The sequence below is a fragment of the Nilaparvata lugens genome, chromosome 3 (assembly GCF_014356525.2).
Source record: "Nilaparvata lugens isolate BPH chromosome 3, ASM1435652v1, whole genome shotgun sequence".
Taxonomy (NCBI): domain Eukaryota; kingdom Metazoa; phylum Arthropoda; class Insecta; order Hemiptera; family Delphacidae; genus Nilaparvata; species Nilaparvata lugens.
The window spans coordinates 71,913,909-71,937,870 of NC_052506.1; the positions used below are offsets into that span (position 1 = coordinate 71,913,909).

The 23,962-nt window shown below is 32.3% G+C and overlaps 1 protein-coding gene across 1 annotated transcript in view; it reads right to left on the reverse strand.

Annotated features, from left to right (window-relative positions):
• The window catches only part of LOC111044946, a 59,990-nt gene that overhangs the window by 9,439 nt on the left and 26,589 nt on the right, over positions 1 to 23,962 (reverse strand). The window contains exons 2-4 of the mRNA XM_039424459.1: positions 21,820 to 21,973; positions 17,381 to 17,671; positions 13,645 to 13,767 (exon numbers count right to left, since the gene is read on the reverse strand). Coding sequence (XP_039280393.1) covers positions 13,645 to 13,767; positions 17,381 to 17,671; positions 21,820 to 21,960 — 555 coding nt within the window. The 5' untranslated portion in view covers positions 21,961 to 21,973. The remainder of the gene's footprint in view (positions 1 to 13,644; positions 13,768 to 17,380; positions 17,672 to 21,819; positions 21,974 to 23,962) is intronic.

Below are 23,962 nucleotides of genomic sequence, written 5' to 3' on the forward strand. Positions count from 1 at the left end.
CTACTGGCGAAAAATTCAGTGACTGTACAACTACTATAATCACACTGAATTCGGACTGCTGTGTTGGCTCTTGCCTCACAACCAGATGATTACATACTCAATTTTTTATGAGTTCTATTGAATCATCGTTATAATTGGATATCTTTGAATTGTTTAACGCGTCATTAGAAAATGATAAGCAACAAACATGAGTTACCGTTCAAATGAATCACAAATATTAGCGTTGAGCGCTTTCATACTTGTTTTCAAGTGGCGTATCCAGGTGGGGGGGGGGTGATATGGGGATCTATCCCCCCCCCCGAAATGGAGCCAGAATTTTTTTGTGGCTGGATCAGCCACAAAAATTAGCATCTAATGCTATATTTTCGTTATATTGTACTATGTAAGTCAAGAAATTTATAATGGATGAGAGAATAGCAATGCAATAGCAAGGAGATTTTTCTTATAAAAAGTGAGTGGTCTAGTGTGTAGAATAGAATAAAATGACTGCTTTTATTTTTTGCGTAGGGACTAGATAGCAGGGGATAGAGAAACTACATATAGCACTTCAAAGTTAGTTCACTTTTTACCATCTTTATTATGAAGAAATTCAATATAGCTTATTATAGCTTATAGTTGATTTTAGTTTATTCAGTTCCATGCATATTCTTAAACAAAGCTCCAGCCGCTTCTTCTAGAGAACACTCCGGTTATGATGAACGGGTGTAGTTTCTACCGTGGACAGGAGGGAAACATCCTCCTAATATTTGAAAAAAAAATGTTTTTTAAACCAATGTAAGTTTGAACACTCAAGTAAAAATCATATAATTTGAAAAAAAATGTTAATAAAGTTAAAACTAAACCTATAAAGTTGGTTGAAATAGTGCTTTATTGGAGCCAAAATTTAAGCATTTTAGCTTATCTAATAATGAGTAGGCCTTCTACAAAATCACTATTTCTTAACAATAATTGAATGACTTATAAAATTCTTCTAAAATTTGAAAAAAAATGTTAATAAAGTTAAAACTAAACCTATAAAGTTGGTTGAAATAGTGCTTTATTGGAGCCAAAATTTAAGCATTCTAGCTTCTTATCTAATAATGAGTAGGCCTTCTACAAAATCACAATTTCTTAACAATTGAATGGCTAATAAAATTCTTCTCCATTTCATTCTATTTGTTATTTAATCGAAAACCCATAGGCCTATGAAATTTTCAAGGAGAAATCGAAATAATATGTGGTCTACTGATCACCAAAAAAACTTGAATGGAATGTTTGTTTTGAGTAAAATCGCACCAAATTGAAGGTATATTTTCAAAATTTTCCGGCGGAGGGCCCACCGGACCCCCCCCTTTGGTGTGGGGTATTCCATACCCCCCACACCCCCCGGTGACCCCCTCAAAGTTCAGGTGCTTTCTACTCCAATGTTATGATCCCCCCCGAAATTTTTTTCTGGATACGCCACTGCTGTTTTCTAAGAGAAAATACTAAAAAGAATATAAGATATTTTTTACGACTCTATGATCACTATGTTGAAATTAAAAGTGGCCCTACTCATCTTCTTCTACATATATCTACGTGCCACACTGGCGATAGATAGTATTGAAGCAAATAAGATATATGTTGAGACTATAAACGCAGATATTCCAAGGATTCTAGAATAATTTCAAGAAATTTTAGTTTTATTTAGAACTGCATTTATATAGCGAGTGGAGGATCTAGTGTTATATCATTTTTGTTGGTATTTTTCTAATAATACGTTATTTTCAAAATAGGTACTAAATTGTGGCACCATTGGCAATTAATTTGAGTTTAGAGTTGAAATCAAGTAATTTATTTACTCAATATTTCTCCTCCACAATATTCTAAGCAACTATACGATTGTTGCAATGTTATTTCAACAATTCTTTGTTCCAATGAGTTAATGAGAGTTTTCAGCAGAAAATTTCATATACAGTAGATGTAACAAACTTAATAAAACATCAATTTTATCGTTCCTTGAGCATAAGCAACAGTATGTTATAATATCAAAAATAGGTTGCTTCTACTGTAAAAAATAATGAAAAACTATTTCATAAAAACATTATTCGGGGAAGCTTTGATAAAGTGCAAGATTAATTAGCATTATAAAAAAATAAGGAGGCTATTACTTTAGTTTACAAATTTTGTGTTTTTAGTTTCAAGTAACGGCATCAAAAGAAATCTCTACAGTAGCTATTGGAATATTATGGAATGGTGAGGGAATGTTTTTCGATCATCGGTAGTTAACTTTTTATTCAAAAAAATAAAGCTATAGTCTATGATTTAAGCTAATTGAATTAAAATTTTCAGCCATTCAATATAACCTTCAACCCTTCATATCCTTACCACTGGTTTTGTCTCATTTATTAAAATATTTAAAATTTGAAACTTAGCCTTAGGATCGAACATACGCAAATCTCTATAGGGAGTGGAGTATATTCAAGATACTATAAATATTTTATGGTGGTAATGTGGAGTACCTATACAACTTATGTGGATTTACGAGTTTGATATCAAAATAAACAAAATCTAAAAGGCTACTACTGCGAAAGCTAATATTGCCCGCGTCATATACCTAATGCGTTATATTCAGAAATGTCTATTCACAGAATATTCATTGAAATCAGAAAATCAATTACATTATTTACAAAAAAAAGTCTAGTAGTATACCTAAAGCCTGTTGGGCCGTTGCTACTCATAATCTAATCTTACTTCATTGAAGCATCATTCATAATTTCTTCCATGTTTGGTTTTGAAGCATCTAAATTTGAAAATCTACTTTGAGAAAATAATAAAGGACTAAATATTTTGTGAAGTGAATGAGATGAGCGCGAACTAAAAGACAACTTATTTCGGACTATGTGTTACCTTATCTAAATTTGGGAGAGGAATAGAACAAGGTTACCTTCTTTTCTCTTTCTATCATTTACCTACCTATTATACCTACTTATTATATGAATGAATAAAGAATAAATGTTATTCAATTGTTTGAAACGTTATTGGAAAATGACTGTTCCCTCTATAAATATGAATTCTTTTCATTTGTTTTTTTATTATTTCTCCTTCACATAGTTGATTATTTGGTTTAAATAATGCAGTTTGATTGTTTTGTTTCAACTATATTGTTTTCTTTCATTTTTAGTGGGTAATGTATTATTTGATGTATTTATATTTTGTGCCGAGCACTATTTTTAATTCAGGCCTTTTCCCAAGTTATAATGGTAAATTTAATACGCAGTAGACTAGAGCCATTATTGTAAGTGAGTTAGCGAAATAAATTATTTTCTCTCTCTATTATGAACGACCATGACTTCGAGTTTCCCAGGATAGATATTTAATAATTGTGGCTGTGAGTCGTCGAGGAATGTAGATTATGGAATTATATCTAAAACTTAGCCTTCCTGTCGCGACATAGAGTGCGATAAGTTGGAAAACAGCAAGTTTTACAATTATAACGAACTAATGATTTTGCAGTTACTATTTTGTCCTAAGGCTCTAGAAGCCACGCGACGATTGGTCAAATTGATTCCCTTTGCCCAATAGGAGACCTGTTTCTAAATACAGTAGTGGGGCGATTCCCCAGCCGAGAGACCAGATTACGTTTCGGAGGACACTTTGCTAGGAGCACTACGAGACTAAAGATGTAGTCATCATGTTTCGCCCCTTTTGGGCAAGTTTATAACATTAGATTATTAGTAGTTAATGTAGGAGTTTTATTTGTATTAAAGTTTTAATTTTCTTGTAGTGCCATGTCCTGAAAAGTTTAATTGTGTTGCTTCATCATGTAGGAATAATTGTTTCTTCAAATAACCGCTAAGCAGTTCATGTGTGACCCCAAACCAACTTCATGTACCACCCCTTTGGTTCCGCAACTTTATGTAACACCGCTTCAAGACACCCGTTCAGATGACAGGTCTAGGGACGTAAGATGACGTCGCCGTCAAGCCAAATTCAACAGGTAAAAGTTCACCGCCAAAAAAAGTTACTGTAACCTCGACGATAAAGCAACGTACAGACCAACGAAAGTGCAGTGTAGTGAAACAAAGGTTCATTCAAGAATGTCAATCAAAAGTGGGGATTCCAAATTTATGAAATGGGTTATATGGGTTATTATCGACGAAATTGAGGTTCAACGGGCTTTTCTTTCTTGAGTAATTTCATGTTGAAATTAATTTGTTATTTTATGACTGATATTATTTGGTTTGGTGACGTATTAATATTTAACGTAAGGATAGTAATGCGCCCCCAGATCAGAGGATAAAGGTAATGTAATGTGTTAAATTTAATATGATTCTTATTCTTTTTTGTGTCAGTATTGTTTATATTTTGTTTGTTTTAAAATAGTGTAGTGTTAAAATAGTGAACGGCAATTAAATCAGGCATGGCAGAAACTTATTGTAGTTTTCCTGACTCTAACCCGTTCGCCTGCATGAATTGAAATAGTATAGACTCAGATTCATTTTCTAGATGTGTCGGCCTATTTCCAAATTCTAAATTTTATTCCAAATTATCTTTTTATTATCTTTTAAAAGGTCAGGCACAATTTATTGTAGCAAGTTTCCCTATACCACGGTATTTAGGTATTTATACTGTTTATTCTATTGAATCTGTAATGTCGAGGTTGAGAGGTAGAGAAGTCATAACTCCGTCAAATAAAGAATTTTTTCATATAATTCCATTTGAAAAATCATAAATAACAATTCTTCGATTACTGTTCAATTATAAAAATATACCTATACTGTAATTCAACAGGACGAATAAATAGGCTACTACATGATTGAAATTATAAGAATTTCCATAATCATATTTACCAAAAAAGTTGTACGATACTGAATAAGATTCCTGATAAGAATAAGTACAAGTATTCCTTGTACTTATCACTTTGTAAAAAGTTGGTATTTAACTTTCTCTAGATAGTCGGTGCTGGGTAGTACTGCTGCTCTGTAGAGAGAGGGAGAGATTGTGAGAAAGAGTTTTTTGAAGAGGATAAGTAGTGATAATTTAATTGGACTCATAAGTGGAAATTCCAAGGTATTCATTACTGCGATATTCATATTCCCTGTCATACAATTCATTTTTAAGCTCTAAATCTAAAAATTATCCGAAAGCAGAGAGTCCCATATTCCTCTCGCCATCTTCTTCCAAGGTAACGTGTTATTCCATTTATTCAATAATCTGACATAATTATGCCCTTGAGATGATCATTGTACTTACGGTACGTATACAGGAGACATTAATAATGAAAGCAACATAATCTTCAAATGATTCCACAAAGAACAAAGTTTTAGTAAATTATATTTTATTTGAATTTAAAATGCATTTTGATTTCTGGAGAGAGAGGATGCGAGACCAATTTGTTATAAGGATCAAGTGAGATATTTAGTCATTATTCCCAGAGGGGAGGCGTCCCCTCTGCAGGCATCACTATTAGCCTCCAGAAGGGGGGAATCCCCTTAATGGAGTCAAATCTTTTTCTAATGATGTCCTAGTGTATTGATACTCAAGTTTATCTAAAATAATTTGTGTGGAACTGACAATAGCCTAAGCATCTAACCTTTTTCAACCATGCAATAATTGGCAAAGAATAGGAAAAACTTTAAGGGAAAATTTATTGTAAACATTCGGTAACATATGGAGCATAACATTTTCTTACTTGAACGAAAGGAAAAATTTGAGATGACTGTGGTAATGTTAGAGAATTTACGGGAATGCAAGAATAAATTTTTATTTGGGAATATATACTGAATTTGCAAAGAGATTTCTTCTTTTAAAACTTCATTCAACTATTATTATTCATTGATCGTTAGCTACTAAAATAATTACATCGGACTGAAAAATGAGGATTAAATAATGTCTTCTACCTTTATATAAATGCAATGAAGGTGATAACACAACTGAAAATCATCTAAATTGTATCCTCCAAAATGTATCACTCTTGGTAATTCATGTCTTGGATAATAATTAGGTACCTAAAGTGTAAGGAAACATTTCAATTTATTTTATTCCTCCTTTTTTAATTTTTATCCACCGTGAAATAATGAAAATTGTTAATTTATTTGTCTACTGCTTGAATTTCACGGGAACTCAGAAATGTAAAATGATGATAAGTCTTTGAGACATTATTCCTGCCTAATCTAACGGTACAAATCAGTTCATAGTTCAAACCCAGATATGAGCAGAAGTTTTTAGTCTTCCGTGCTCGGATGGGTACGTTAAATTGTTGGTCCAGGCTGATTTATAGCCGTGAGGCTCCTTGACGACTAGAATTATATATTCAGACTAGGTAGGATCTTTTCGTAGGGACTTCCCACAAACAAAAAGCCATACGAATTTACTTTTTAGTAAATACTACCTACCAATTCTTTACAAAAATAATTCAGAATCATTGGCATTGTCATTAAAATATGGATAACACAAACCATCACAGATCGAATTACAGTGATATGATGCAATATTGCACAACGGCATCTTGACATCTGCTATGATGATCATGAAAACTCGATAAAACTTTAAGAGGAATTACTTTTCCAAATTTGGGACTTATTGGTGTTGAGAATAACAGGACAGTTATTAACACAATAGTTAGTCTAGTTCAAAGTCAAGATTAAAAAAGTTAACTTGTTTTCAAATTAAATTACATGAAATCGTTATTAATGCAGAAGAGATGGTCAGTGTAATAATAATTTTTGCTAAAGATATTTAATGAAATTGAAATTCACTGATAGTGGAATAAGCCTATTCTTTCATTTATGAATCTTTTATCAATTAAAGTTCCGGGTGCATAGTTTCCTCTTCCAAGCTCTCAGATTCACTTTATGATTATCCCATCACAGCTAGTTTCCCATGTCATTAAATGGAATTTAACTTATCAAACTCATGAATTGCGAAAGAAAATTCCTAAAATATAGTGTTTATCTTCAATTATCACAGACTCGTGGCATATTTTCAATGAATATTAGTCAATTTTGTATGTACATATTAAATTCAAATAAGAACATCTAAATTCTAGGCATGTGTGCTTATGTTTACTAATCATTTCTAAAGAATGATTTTATCCAATTGGAAAAATACCATCAATTGTTCCAAAAATTAGCCTACATGTCAATTGGAAGAGGTATTTGAAATGACTGGCGAAGTAGGACACATACTTGTTCAGTATTACACAGGTTATTACCATAGAGAAACAATAGCGTTAGTAGATATCCCATGGTATAGGGAGTTTATGTCGTAACTTTTACTGCTATCTCAAGCCGATTACTGTCGGTTATTGTCGATTTTCACTGTTTTGTTGGGGTGAGAGTGTATGAACAGCACAATATGAGAGACTACCAGTGTCACACAGCTTCAAGGGAAAGCACTACGTCGGCTATCGGCTTGAGATAACAGTAAAATTTACGACATAAACTCCCTATACCATGGGATATCTACTTACGCTATTGTTTCTCTATGTTATTACTATCGAGCTTCTTATATCAGACAATAATAACATATAAGTTATTTTGAATATAAGTTCACCTCATGCTGAATTCCATATAATTAAATTTCATAAGGATCAATTTTATAGACAGCATAATTTACAATTATATTCCATACAATAGAATATTCGAGAGAGAAAATTTACTAGAGATGAATTAAAGATGTGTGAATTCAAATGTGAGAGGTTGGTGAAAAACTTGCTATTCTAGTTTAAATGTCACCAGCCGAAGACGATACATTTTTCCAAAATTCAGAAGAAAATAATAATCTGAAATAATTTTTTGTGGAGGTGGGAAGATTTCATAATTACACTTACTGTACTGAAGCTTCACATTTCATCCACACAATATAAACTATAATTCAAATTGAATTAGACAACACTTTCTATAAAAAGTTTTTATTCACTCATATCACAATACCTTACATAACTTAAAACTACTTTTGATTAATAGCTAATAATTTATCAAAATTTCTATACATTTATACATAAAATTTGTAGGCAGTAATAATAAACTGAAATACAAGTTTTGGACAAAGTTCATGATAGAGAGAAAGAAAAATTAAAAAATCAATAGAATAATTTAACAATTCAAACCTGAATTTTTGACTTGAACAGTCCCTTTATTTCTCTTGGATCCTTGTTTCCATTATCATTCATGACTTAGATACAATATTACACAGTCAGGTAAGAGAGATAGTCAACAGAAACACTAAAAAAACGTTTGTGATATCAATGACTAACAAATCTGAGCTTTGAACAGAAACTTGCATTTCAGCTTTTTTGAGTCAACTTACATGGTTCAACATTACATAGATTCATATCGAAAGAAGGGAAAGATTTTCCACTTTTCAGGAATCATCTTAGGAGATGAGTAAATGGTGAAACAAATTCATAAAAGATTGGTGAAGAAATTAATAGTTGGAGAAGAACCACTGAAAACGGGATTTCAAAAATGAGGCTTGGTGGAAAAAATTAAACTTTGATGGATAAAATTAAAGCTTTGATTTGGCAAGGCACATACTTGTGATGTCTAGTATGCATGATAATCAAAGTTAAAAGTCGTAGTAAGTTTTTATTCTTAATACGTTAGAGATGAGAGGCAGGAATATATAGTTTGAAAATTAGGTTCTCATTGGTAGAGTTACCATTGAAGCTTATTATGAGAGCTGCTAGGGAGAACCACAAATTTTATTCTAACAATATAGTTTCAAACTAACAGAGAACTCTGTCCCTGACTAAGAAACTGTCAATTGAACGGTAATAAATCTCAAGTTTAAAGATAGTTTGGTAACTTTGGTTACAATGTGGGAGTACAATTGAATACTGGTAACTGAATAATTTACGATTGTGAAAAATTAGAGACGTCTCTTATTCTCTTATGCAGAGAAAAATATTGGTGACGTCTTTTGGTAACTCTTTCAAAAAGCTCTTTGGTGCTTTGACCAAGCAAACAATATTTGCTTTAAGAAAATTTCTGGCCGAAATTGAGCCTCTGTTGGGTTGTGGTCACTTGATCAAAATTATTTTTTGGCATAAGAGTATGGCTGTTCTGGTGTACTGTAACTATATCCAGTGGTGTCAGTGAGAACTGAAGGCTGTTGCTGGAAGGCGGGCTCAGCTGTTGCCTGGAAGTATCCAGGACTGCTGGAGAAACCATAGTTGACCTAGTCACAATATTACAAAATTATAGCAATGCTTCAGTATCCATCAACCATCATAATTCACAAAATCTAATAGAGAAATTTTATCATACATATTCCATAAATAATATACATAATTTCAACCTAAAAATAAAATAAAAAATGTTGAATTTGACATCCAACATCACACGTTTTTCATTTGTACCAGAGTTCTTCAAGATTAAGAAATTAGAATTCCCAAGATTGATTGAAATATCGAGGTCCTCAGAATAATAAATCAAAGTGACAGAAAATAGTTTCTGATATTAGAGCTATATATCCTTTAATCTAATAACCTTTTTTACAATAAAATGTACATATTAAGAAGTACTTGAAAAAGATGATTATGTTGATTTCTGAAAAAGACTGAACTGAAAAAACCGATTTGGTTGTGGAAGTAGCTATCAACATTTAAACATAAAATACATAAGAATAATATGTACATGAAGGCTATATCAAATAAAAATGTGGATCTACTCCGGGTAAAGCGGAATTGAACGTCACTAATAGGCTCAATAAAATATACTATCTATCGCTTTATTGAATTAACAGGTAAACAGTAGTTTTTATAACAGTATGTTATATTAGAGTCTAAAGAAATAATTTAACTATTGTGAAAGAATTTCGATGAACTATAGTTCTAGGTTCAATTGATGAATCGAGAAGCATTGAGGCATCAATTTACAAAAGCATAATCACTGGATTCAAAAGGTTCCTAGAATTGATTCTCAGACAGATAAACAGAACTCTAAGCTCATGAATAGAAATGATGTTTTGCAAATCTCAATAAAATTTATTGAGATGAGATTGGGAGTATTAGTGACCCTTCGTGACTTATAGTGAGAGATACTAACTGAATTTTCACTCGTGACGTCTCATGAAGGAGAGTTTATGATGTAGAACGTCATTATACTAGCTAATGTATAATCTAACTATCAAGTAATGTATTTTATACTTCAAGTTTTAAACTTTGTAATTATCATTAAGAATAGATAAATTTAAAATTGAATTTTTTGATAATTTTGAAAACTTTTAGCAAGTAAAGCGGTTCGGCTGCAATTGTTGAGTCTCTTTAGTTGTTGACAAAAGTGCATGACGTTTAAAAGACTTGGGATTCTCAAAAGTTGAAATTTGAAGACAAACTCTACATTCATTGTTCGCATCATGTTCAATTCACTATTTTTGATTTGTGAACATATAATTATATCTGATCTCACCCTCCATAGATAAACAATCTACTCATCCACTAAACAAATCTCATCCACAAGAGCTGAGCAGAATTGTTTAATAATATCGTACTGAGACTGAGTACGTCTCTGCAGATTAATCCGGAAACCTTTTTTACTCCAGTAGCATAAATATAGTGCAATAACACAAAGCATTAAGATACTACATGCAATCACATCAAGCAGTATGATCAAACAAGAGTGAATGAACGTGCGTTACAAGATCATTCACAAGCTTATAAATGTGTAAGAACAATAAACCATGATACATACAATACATAAAAATAGAGAAGAGAGAGCAAAAAGATACCAATTTTGTAAGGTACATTTTACCGATGTTACTCATGCTTTCGATTGTTTTTTTTTGAACATTCAAAAAATGATTATTCCTCTAATATAATTTTGATTGTGTGAAACTAAATGGAATGAAATATTTAATTGAGTACATATTCTAACTGAATAGCCATTAATTACTTATGAGTGAATGTATATCTTCATATTATATAAATCTACTTATCACATGAATGTATGAAGAATATTTATGTAATGGATCAAAGCTATGGCTATAATTTTTAACAGAGCTATAATCATACTTTGCTTCTAAAAGAAGAATTCTACTTCTGAAAGGAATTTGTTATATTTATGAAAAATATGGGAAGAATTTATCTAATACAGGATAAACCAGAAGAAAAATCATAATTGATTTATGGAACTATCATATTATTGCGGCTATATTGTTGTGACTTTGGATGGAATATAGATCTCCAACTCTTTTTTTTATAAAAATTCTGTTGTAAAAACACAGTTAACTAACTATTGATTTTAAAATTGTTTGTAATTGGCATGTATTATATGTGATATTCTATTGCAATATCAATAAATAATAACAATTTTTACAATCAAACTACTTATGAATAGTGAAGGTGGTAATATATATATACTAGTGGTGCAGCAGTTCCTTTCGATCTAGGTACTAAACAGATTCAGCTGTGTTGACATAGCTACTCCATCATGGAAACTGCAAAAATAATAAAGTAACAGAAATCGTTCACTGTACTATTTGATCCTACCAAACAATAGAAAATTATTAAGACTGGAATTAACTAATAAACGTGAATGCCAAAACTTGTGCCAGCATCATTCTAAAAAAGCAATTCATACTGGGAACCGACTTGCTATTCCAACAAAAGTGTAAAGCAGGTGTGCCCACAGGGTTTGGACGCAGACTGCATCCTGATGCAAATTCTTGATGTGGTGGGGGGAGCTCAAAATTGAATCTTGGGGGTTCAAAAATTGGGGTTAATATTGAATACTATCAGTTTATAGATTTCAAGTTCATTAATAAATTTAACATTACGTGGTCTAAAAGCATTAATTGATTAATTTTGAGGATTGTATATATTTTCTTGGGGGGTTCAAAAATTGGGGTTAATATTGAATGCTCTCAGTTTATAGATTTCAAGTTCATTAATAAATTTAACATTACGTGGTCTAAAAGCATTAATTGATTAATTTGAGGATTGCATATATTTGAATAGAATTCACTCGTATATGGAGACTCAGTAGAGTAAGTGCCATTGATGAATTATTATTATTATTATTATATGAATAGACACATTGGAAACAATGTTCACAGTTTGAAATTGGACAAGGTTATTAAATTGGACAAGGCTACGTAATATGTGATTGGAGCTATTTCAAAGTTAGAAATCTGACGCTCCGCCTGAAGAGAAGAGCAAAAATATGTTACAAATCTTTATTATCATTCTCATATTTTTTTCTTTTATCTCTAGTTGACAAATTTATTGTTAATTTTGCTTCTATACCACACAATTTCTATAGTTTACAATAAATATAAAGTTGATTCTGATCATGTTTTATTTTGTAACACAATGAACCTTATACAAGAAATTGTAAGAGTAGGCCTAAAGATTAGTCAATTATGGAGATAGAAAGCACATTATATTGCCTTGAAAACTACCGCAAGTTCACGCCTATCTGCGTTTGTTTACAGACCATGACGTCTTAATGACATATTTGATCCAAATTAATGTGAAGTAAATGACATTCTCAGAGCAAACTACCTTTGTGAAACTAACAATAATTTAATCAAATAAATCGCGAAAGGTTAATCGTACAAACTAATATTTGGATTGCATCTAAAGCTTTTATCCTACGAGATTAATATTTTAACATGGTACTTTATAGATCTAGATCTTTTGATTGGCCTCCTATTTTAAGCCACCATTTATCAATACATTCCATAACAATGAATTACAAAATTTAAGACAATAATTAGAGGCCATGCAATTCAAGAAGCAAATTACTCCAACTCGAATAAAATTGATTGATATTGCAAATACAGAAAGTTGTTGAAAAAAATTCAATTTTAATAATTGTTTATAAGAAATGATGAAGTATTTGATTTTCAATAACCATAAGCGCCCAATATGTAAGCTAGTATGCATAATATCCATCCATTCAGTCCAATTAATCATTTCATTCAGGAATAGAAATTGTTGACAGTGAACGCTCAGAACAAAATATTATTCACATGCTCAGTTTCTAATCTATAGAAGATAGAAAGATTTAGTAGAATATATAAGAAGTTGCAACACTATCTATCTATCAACTCTATCTAATACCAGCTCCAGATCAGGCGGTTTGATAATAGAAATCCATACATATATTATGCTTGATCTTAAATTAATAAAAACAATATAAAACTGGTAGTACCATTTTATTAAAACATTTTGAAAACTTTAAAATATTTTAAAGACTAGTTTCGATACACTTTGGCCATTTTCAAGTTAAAATATAAAGAAAATGGCAAAATTGTTTATTTTTCACATTTCAACTTGAAAATTGCCAAAGAAGGTCGAAACTAGTCATTAAAATATTTTAAAGTTTTCAAAATGTTTTAATAAAAGGGTACTACCAGTTTTATATTGTTTTTATTAATTTGAATGAAGTAGCCCATACAAGTTAAGTAATTTTATGCTTGATCTATATACATGACGAGTTTTCTGTACTTATCACCAAATGTTCACACTTGTATAGGCCTATATCATAACTTTTGGGAAGAAAAATTGAGTTATCATACTGTGTGAATCACATCACAATTTCGAAATTTTCAAGAGACGGGAGAGAGTTGAGAAAATTTAGAAGTAGATCCACATTTCAAATATTTGATCACTGATAGAGAAATAAGCAGGTGGGAGTCATCTATGGATGACAACCACCCAATAAGTGATGAACTTACCGAAGCATCTGATGGTGTAGTGGTTTTTACACCACCAGATAGGAACTGTTGGTTCTTTGCTCTATTCTGCTTGTCAAGGTTATCAAGCAGCCTTGTCTTCCACTCAATCAATTGATTGATTTTCTGAAAGGAAAAATAAAACATTATTATACAACTGAAACTACAGCAATACGAATTTGAGATGAATAACAAAGCTCTATTATAGTATTATTACATATTACATCTTACATATTATAGTATTATTACATCTTACATGTGTATTATTTCATTGTGAATGAGGTGAATTCATTATGAGGTGGAACGGCGAGAATAGGCTAGTCGAGGAATAAGTTAATTTTTTGGACAGATGTTATCGATTTTCCTTGTGATAGTCTTTTATAAAATTATCACGTTATAACATAGAGAAACGATAGCATAAGTAGATATCCCATGGGAAAGGGCGTTTATGTCGCAACTTTTACTGTTATCTCAAGCCGATAGTTCACGTAGTTCTTTCCCATGCAGCTGTGTGACGCTGGTAGTCTCTCAAATTGTGCCGTTCATACACTCTCACACCAACAAAACAGTAAAAATTGACAATAATCGACAGTAATCGGCTTGAGATAACAGTAAAAGTTGCGACATAAACGCCCTATACCATGGGATATCTACTTACGCTATTGTTTCTCTATGGTTATAATCATTTAGATTAAAAGGTAGGTATTGAAAGGTCAAAGTGCCTACAGTTCAAAGTGGATACAATTCAAATTAGTAGTAGCTTTAGTAGTTTCTAAACGTTGGTTTTTGATTGAAAATTTGATAAAAAAATGTTTCAATATACCATTTTGCATGTTCCATTTGTTTTCTGTTTAGGAAAGTGTGAATTTATTATTCAGAAGCACTACACATAACTCACTATTGTAGAAGGAGCAATTCTAAGTAGAAGTCTGTTTTGCCTTTCCAAAAAAACTTGGATGATTGGTTGATTGAATAACACCAAGGTGCGGTTGTACTACTCGCGTTTCCTATTTTCTTCATTATAAGTCAATGAAATTATTGTAATCAACTGCCACTGACAGTCGATTCAAAATTATATACCTACAAAATTATACTACAACCTAGATTGGAGAACTGATATATTCTTGCATGTAACCTAATCAATTATAATAATTTTGCTATCATTAGAGTAATAATGTTAGAGTAATAATTTTTCACTTTCATTTTAATAATTATGATTACGCACACAATCCTCATCCATTTTACTTACAACTTACTTATTTTTATAACTGCTCTTCAATTATTCAAAATTATTACTTAATATACAAAGTGATCTATAGCCCTATAGATATAGATATAGCCCCAATTTATTAAAAAAATCCTACAATGTTGTAATCCTAGATGAACTAGTTGAACATTTTAATAGAATGCTCAGGAGTAGCCACCCACCAAGCTCATGGATTGAGAAGAAATTTGCAACCCCCGCTTTGAATTAAGAAAAAAAATCAGTTTATATTGATGGGGGGCGTCACTATACAGAAAGATTTTTAACCCTTCTAACCTTTTTTGGGATCCCCCCAAGGATTCGATTTTGAGCCCTGCTCCCTCCAAGAATTTCAAAAGACGCAGTCTGCGTCCAACCCCCCCCCCCTGGATGCACCCTTGAAGCTCCCAATTTCATCATTTTTATTATTCGAATTGATGGTGATGTTGTGAAATCTCTCCATAATAAGAAAACAAAGATATTGTCAAATTTCACTAACAATTTATTAAAAGCTTTAAAACAGTTAACAATATCTTTGTTTTCTTATTATTTTTATTATTCATTTTAGAAAAATTAGAATAAATTATGGTGGTCAACTGTAATAGGCTTCAATCTAGTTTCTATTCATATTTGAAAATGGGAATGCATTATTGTTTTTTATGAAAAAAATATTGTATTTGTCACAATTTCTTAGTCAGAAAAGAGTGTGGTGGTCGTATTATCGCGACTGATCACCGATCCAGACAGTGACAAAAAAATGCGAGCAATAAATAACCTAGGAGCTGTGTCGAAGACATGTTTTAATTGAGAAGAGGCAGTAAAAGTGGACTAGCCGCTGATCCATACAAGTAACGAGGTGATATAGGCTACAGGTTATGTTGAAACGCAGTGCTGGCCGCAGCTTGGACTAGTGCAGTCTGGTTGGAAGAGAAAGGAGGTGTGCTTGCGTCCCAATCTGTACTGTTCTAATTTCTGAATCATTTCCAAGCAGACCCCTCTGCACCCTAACTCCCTCTCACTTGCACTCACACCGGAGTTATTTCAAATACCAACATCTGGTTATGTGATCTCAATTCATTGTTCTTGTAACTGAAATTGATGAAATGACACGGTTGTACCACAAACTTGCAGCTCCATTCATTTTGTGATTTTGCACAAAAAATGCACTAACTTGTAAGATTCTGTATAGATTGCTCAATGTATGTGTATTTTCAACTATTGGCTTGTCTATCACTTTCATATCTGTCATATCATAATATAGAGTGATATGTTTTTCATTGGATTGGGTTACTCCTATTTCTAACAGTTTATTAGTTTTCCCAATTGTCAATGGAAAACTTTCAGTCATTTATGGAACCACATATTCCATGAGTTTTCAAAATTCCAATAGTCGAATTTCTCTTCTAGCTTTTGATTGACAATCAACACTGATGTGATTGAATAAGAACCACAAACTAATACTGTGATATCACTTACACAATAATTAGTAGCTACACTACGATTGAACACTAATGTGTATAACACATTAATAATATTTTTTTAAACTTCAAAAAATATTATGAGTTTGATATGAATATTATGATCATCATTTCTAGACTACAGAATTCTATTAATCAATTTGGAATAAAGACAGTTTCAGGCACATACTGTAGAATCATATATATTGTGATTATTTTTTCAATACTATGATAAAAAGATTGGTCGGACGAGGATGAAAATGTAGAGCTAAATGAAAACCTCAGATATTCAAAAATCTATAAGAAAGTAATAAAAATTGCTTGGTACAGTTCTATATTATATTGAAATAATCATTGTAGGAAGTGAAATTTGCTAGAAGGAAGGTAAACGAGGTAAATAATGAACTTATTGACTAAAAATAGGAGAATTGAGGTTGAAAGATATGGTTTAAGGAGTGCATGGGACGACTGTTTTTGAAGCATAAATTGGAAACTTGAATAATTGAGGAATTTGTCAAAAAAAAAAAATGATGGACAAAGTATGAGAAGAACATTTTTGAATCTAGAAGTGAAACTTGAAGAATTGAGGTTGATAAGTGTAATGGGCAAAGTATGAGAAGGATGTTTTTGAAGCTAATAGTTGAAATTTTGAAGAATAGAGGTTGAGAATATACGACTTTCTTATAGTAGCCCTACCTGTATGATGGACGAAGTATAAAATAATGTTTTTTAGAGCTAATAGTTGGAAGTTTAGAGAATAAAGGTTACAATATATAGGTAGTTTTAAGAGAAGTGATTGAAAAAGAATCAGAAAAATGTTTTTTGAAACTAATAGTTGAAAATTTGAAGAATTGGGACTGTGGAATATGACTTATAAATTTGTGAAAAATATTTTCTTGTTAAAAATAATTTATAGATGCAAATTTGAAGAATTGATGTTCGAAGTATGATTTTAGAGATGTCAAGTATGAAAAGAATTCAGGTAGAATATATAGTTTAAGAAGAGTGATGAACAAAGCGTGATAAAAATTAAACTCACCCCGAAGATAAGGTTGAGCAGAAGCGTCTTGACGCCGATGACTGCGGCTGCCTTTGCCGTTTTGGTGCCGACCGTTTTGGCGACCTTGAGTCCCGTGCCGCTGGCCGAACTAGACGAGCCAGCGCTCACGCTCAAGAGCTTCTTGACGACGCCCGTCTTCACGCTCGAAAACGCTTTCGACGCCACGTTCTTGCCTATTTTGGCGCCTATCCCTATCACACCCGTCTTCTGGCCCAGCAGGCGCTTCTCTCTCTCTCCGCGCTCCTCTTGCACACCTCCAAACACCTCATCCTGCAAACAGAAAAGCGAAACAAACTGTCAACACACTGCACCGACCATCATCCTATGCAACTAATCAACTATGGTACCATACTGATGTCAAGCAAGCAAGCAAGTTAGATAGACCAAAGTCGAGTAGCATGCACTGAGTCCCGTCAATACCGACGCATGAAAAACTGACCGAAATATTCTATACAAATGTTACAAATGGATACAAATGTTAAAATTCAAGAAGATCATCAATTTATCTCCAAATTTTTCTCCTTTATCGTTTTTCCTATTGATTTCTACAACCTATTTAACAGCCTTTGTAATATATAAGACAATTTGCGTACTTCATTTTTTATTTGATCGAATTACTTGTAGTAACCCATAAACCCGTGGTAAAAACCAGGGTTAGCAACAGTAGCCTACTCTTGAAGATTGGTTTATTTTCTCTATTTACAAAATATGGAAGGAAAACTGATATCACCTGCAATGATAAACAATTTTGGTATTGGGATAGAGGTGGAATGAAGAGGATGATATTCGTTGATATTTATCACGATCAACCGAATCTTTTTACACTTTAAAACTTCATATTAAACGTTTAGCTATTTCAAGAGAATTCACCTATTCACACAAGCTCGCTGATCAAAACCCTATATTTCTTTCTATATTTTTTCTTCAAATTTTTCCATACAAATTACATTTTTATCGTAACATGTTATTGTCTCAGGAACTCTATACAGTATAACCACATGGAAGTGCATTTCATACTGGATTGAACATTACAATCAAAATAGCAAGAAGGTTTTTATCGAACAGAATTATAGTACTTCATCAAATTCTACAATAAAATGGCGCTAAAGATATTACAGGCAACAGGATTAAAATGAAACGAGTTTTCCAAGAAGAATACAAATCAAGCTCATTGCTGATATTATCAATTCTTTGATAAATATTGGATTTTAGACATGAGTCAATACTCTCTACAAAAATTTATACAATTGTTTGTACATAATGTTTACCTACTACAATGTAACTGTACCTCCATTGAGATACAGACGAGGAGACGATAGGCCTAATTAATGCAAAAAACTTGCAGTTATGATTTTTCTAAAAACAATTATAAGGATAATGCAGCATTTTCAACAATAATGGCGATTACGACTTTGTAAATCACTCAATCCTATGGTTTTCTAATAAACTCTCAGAAGTATTCTGACATCAATTGTAATTAAGATTATTTATCTCTACTGGAGGCCATGGAGAAGAGGATTAATTTCAATTTAGACTTCATTAAACTTGTTGTATGCCACAACTCAGATATTAGTGGTTTTACACAATGACTCAAGTGTACTGAATTCATACTTCGTTCCATATTACCTTTGTATGATAAAACCCGAGGTTTTCAATTTTCACTGATTAATTAAACACGCTTCCAATTTATGCGTCCTTGTAGTCCATAGTTTGTGTCAATTATTCACATTTTATTGTTCCCTTATTCAAATGAGAACTTAATAGAAAAGTGAAGAGAATTAAGAGTAATTAAGGAGAATATTTTATGACAGTTGGGACAGTTTAGCATGCGCCAGTGTTAACAAGCCAGAGTGATGATAGCCGATCTTTTACTCTGTTTGGATCTCTATTATGAATCAATTATTACACTCAAACTTTGTAAATTTCTGTATTCGATAAGAGCCTTTTGGTTAATCAAAGGCTGCTTCAAGTATTAATTTGGTAACTTGGAATCTATTTATAATCCTAAACTACAGTGTTACATAGATTTATTTAGAACGTGAATATGATCGTTTTCACTCACTTGTCTCTGTGTTCACTTCGTCGGTCTGCTCTGACCATCAAACAGAGAAAATATTGCAACAGAAAAAGTAAAAACTCCTCTTGTCTTGGTTAAACGGGCTCAATTCTGCGAGAAACGTTTTCAATTGATTATTATGCGTCACGATAAGATAAGATGAAAAGATATGAAGATTATCAGTGGATAACTCAAAGAATTGCTAAATTATCAGAAAAGAAGTTCACTTGGGTACACTTCTAAAAAAATTAATCTTACTACAATTGTAACTAACATAAGTTATCCGGCTGTCATCCGATACAGTTCAAGAATACCTGATCATTGTATGGTTAAATAAGAAAATTTTCAACACAGGCGCTTATAGATAGGTGTAAACATGATTTTAAGACAGTAAATTAGTCATGTTCGATGAAAATAGGAACTTCTTTGTGATTGAGGGGTAGATTTTCTTCTTGTTTCTGTCTGGTTTCTAGTTTCTATCTAGTTTTCCTTATTCTTTTAATATCAATTTGTAAGTAGCATGGCATTAGCCTTTTTCAAAACTTGGAGAAATATTAGACATTACCGTCAGATATGGAACATACACATGGACCTACAACTAGGCCTATGTACCTACTAGAGTAGACTAGAAAATATTGAATAGTTTATGAACATTTCAATACATAGCTGCCACACATATCAAATCTTATTCATCCATAGTTGTTAGGTAACACTAACTATTTCTTTCTAATAGATTTAATTTATCATCTGGGAACGCCAATTAGCAGTACGAAGTAAGATAATTATGATTCGTGCAGCAAAGCATAATTTAGCACTGAAATTTTCACGGTATTAGTGTCACTCAAAGTTCGATGATTTTCAATCTCCTTTTGCTAGCTTGATAATCCTGGAAAAACGTGTAAATGGCGCTTATGTGGTAACAGCTGATGAATTAAGTGGAAATATTCAGTGATGAAATGAAGAAAGTACACTCTATGACTAATGATCGCGTTCCATAATCGACCAATAAGCAACAGGAAAGCAGGTTTACGGTCAGTTTGCTTGCTACTTGCTAAGCTAGTAACTGGGTTGCCTCCTCACTTACAATAAGACCTGTTCTAGAAATACGGCCAAACTCACACCTAACGATTAAATGCTTTTCTAGTATTTCCTTCTCGTGAAACGCGATCAATATTTTAATTTTACATTTTATCCGTTACAAATGTTATTGGAAGGGATTGACGTAAATAAATAGTATGTAAAAAATGTGAATTTCCAATAAACTACTGTAATACAATACAGTGAGACCTTATTATCTATATATAACTACACTGGAGAATATGGCCACAAAATTTAGTAGAATAGATATTTTTCAAAGAAATTGTTTGATCTTGTTAGAAAACATTTTAAATTTTTCATCAATAGCCTATTATTAACAGACTTTCTTTTGTAAAGATTCGATATACAGTAATTCTTATTAGTCTCTAATCATTGTTAGTTTAGCACAGTAAGCTCTACGGATGCACTACGTTCATGCACAAGAAAAATATATATTCAGAAAATATTTAATATTGTTATATTTTATTTATTCTATTTAGATATATTGTTGCACTTTTTCAATAAGTTGTTGACCTTACATCAGATTTAGAAATCAATATTTGATAATATTGGGAAACTGATGATTTAGAAGAAATATTTTTCGAGTTCTGATTAAGGGCATTCAAATAAAAATCTTAAACATATTGAGCTTAAGTAGAGCTATTTTAATGACGGTAATATTTAAGAATGGGCAGAAAAATAAACTTTCCTTTGAGCATTGAATAAATGAACCGCAAAAAACGATTTAAAATCCAACAAACTGGAAAAAATCTTATTAAACCCACTTGTCTTGGAACAGACAAGAATACCTGTACATTCAATTCTAACACGATTTCAATCTACGGTAATCCCTTAGCATTTTTCAAATTCTCTGTTGAAATTTATGAGTTGCTTCTTATATGAATACCTCCTAAATTTCTGTAAATATTCTCGATGGAAATTTTTAATTGAAAACTTTGAACATAGCCTACTAATCAAGAATCTTAATTCATCTTTATTCAGTGATTATGGAAACTGATACAAAATATAAATACAAGTATACTAGCAGTATTTCTGGGACATGTGAGTCATTTGTGGATAATAATGTTTCACTATTCTTGTATGCATGGATATTCTATTAAATTTAAATTTTTTGTGAATTGATGAATGTTGAAATCCCACAAAGATATCAACACACAGAACTGGACGATGAGAAAATACTATGGAAAATATTATTTAGAATCCAGTAATGAACTAAGAAACGCTTTCAAATCAATGTCGATTATTTGAAGAGATTTGTACTCACATTGATTTCTAGAAGCGGATCTGAAGCTAGCTTCTCTTGCAAGAGTCTTCTGCTTGGGCCGGCGGCGGGTGTCGCGCTAACTACTACAAGCAACGATAATAACGTCACGCCTCCCACGCCCGAAAACCCGAAATTTGCCATCTTCTGCTGCGACCTAAAACATAAAAAAGACACAAACTTATGAATTAGAATGCCAAATTCATAAATTTTATCCAGAGCTGAATATATCAATCAATAAAGTCACTCACAAAAGAAGATGCAGTTCTTTACTAATCGATCCCCCATTATTTCTTCATGAGATGTTTTTTACTGACGTTTAGCACTTTTTAGACTAAAACGGTTATCTTGTTAAACGCAACTTAGTGTGGCTTTCTCTGCTGACTGCCACGGCCCACTAAACCATTTGCATAACAGACGGGAATCGCAAGCATTACTCAAGTAAACACATACTCATTACTTATGTACACCTACTTACAATATTACGCTCACTCTTACAATCACACTGATCTGTGATGTAACCTTACAAGAAATAGCTTAAATTTGAAACAGATATTTTAATGGGGGAAAGGAGATGGAATTAAGTATCAGTTCAAGGTCTTCTCGATCAACGATCGAAAAAGTCCAGCTGCACATATCCAGAACCTTCCAGCTATCAAAGAGAATGTTATGAATATATCCTCCAATGATTTCCTGTTTTGTTTTGAATATAAAATATAAGATACATAAATTTCTATTGCCCGGAATTATCTTAGCAAATTCAAGCTAGCGTTTAGTCTGAACTTCGATAAAACTGAAATATAGATAGAATAATGTAGACAACCTGATGAGGACAGTAGTTATACCATATAAGTGGAAATAATTCAATAGAAATGTAGCCCTAGAAGACAGTAGTTGTGACTTACATCATCACAATAGTAGGCCTACCGTAACTTACGATACAAGAAACTACAACACTGAATATTGTGAAGGTATATCTTAGGAGATAGTGAATGAAGCTGAAAATGAAATGACTTATACGATATGTTGTAGCGATTATTGCACTACACTAAATTTTATTTCCATTACAAAATCGAATTAGTAATAATTGATCTCTATTCTCACGTAAAATAAGAGGATAAGAACTTCGAAAAGAAAATTATTGAGAAGGAGACCAGTCTCTATCAATGATAAAGAGTGTTGAAGAACAACAAAAACTTCAAGACCAAATTGGTGTATAAATTAGACTACCATTCACTTAGACTACCTCGACCAACTAGTCTAGGTACAACCTAATTCAAATTACTACCTCTATCAAGTCATAGGTACCGTATTTTTGAGGATGATTATTGAGGATATGACGATAGTTTCAACAGTTTGAAGATATCAATAGAAATGCCAATTAACTACCTTACTCTCATTCCACTCTTGGACCAATGATATGAAGTAATATGTATGTAAGTTATATGGAGTGATAATAGATAAAACTGAATTATTATGTTTGATCAACTTCTTATTCAAACAATTCATGATGTCATTCGTTCTGATCAGCATAGGCTATTTCTTGTACGGTTGACTTCTTTCCCATAGTTGTTATGACAATAAGAAGAAATTTGCATGTGATATACTAATACACAGTGTGTTACATAAGTGCAGCAGCTACGACAATAATAAGTGGGGTCGACGGCGTCTGAGTGGTCCTCCTATCAAGTGAGCTCCGTTTCAGCACTGGTTGAATGGGAGGCATTAATGGTATCTATTGGAAATGCTGACAGTTAAACGTGAATCTGAATGTACCACATGCAGCCTGCGTCTGGATGCTGGTTATAATTTGAGAGGATCGTTTTAAAAGTGGAGTGTTATGTAAGAAGGTTTGGGATGGTGGATTGTGAAAACAGCTGGTGACCGGTTCTGTCTGTTTATTACGGGCAAACAAATCGGGGTGGGAAGGGGGTGTATGGAAGGGGGGAGGGCAAGGTGACTACTTTCTCCGCTACGGTCATCTCACCAGCATCCTTGATCTCAGACACTCACTGTCTCCTTCTAATATGTGTTGCCAATTAATCTGCTACAAATTGTTCAGGATGTTATTAGTTGGTTGTTCTATTTGATATTGCTGTTCAACATTGTTTCCAATCTCATTGATTACATCTTATATTACTTTACC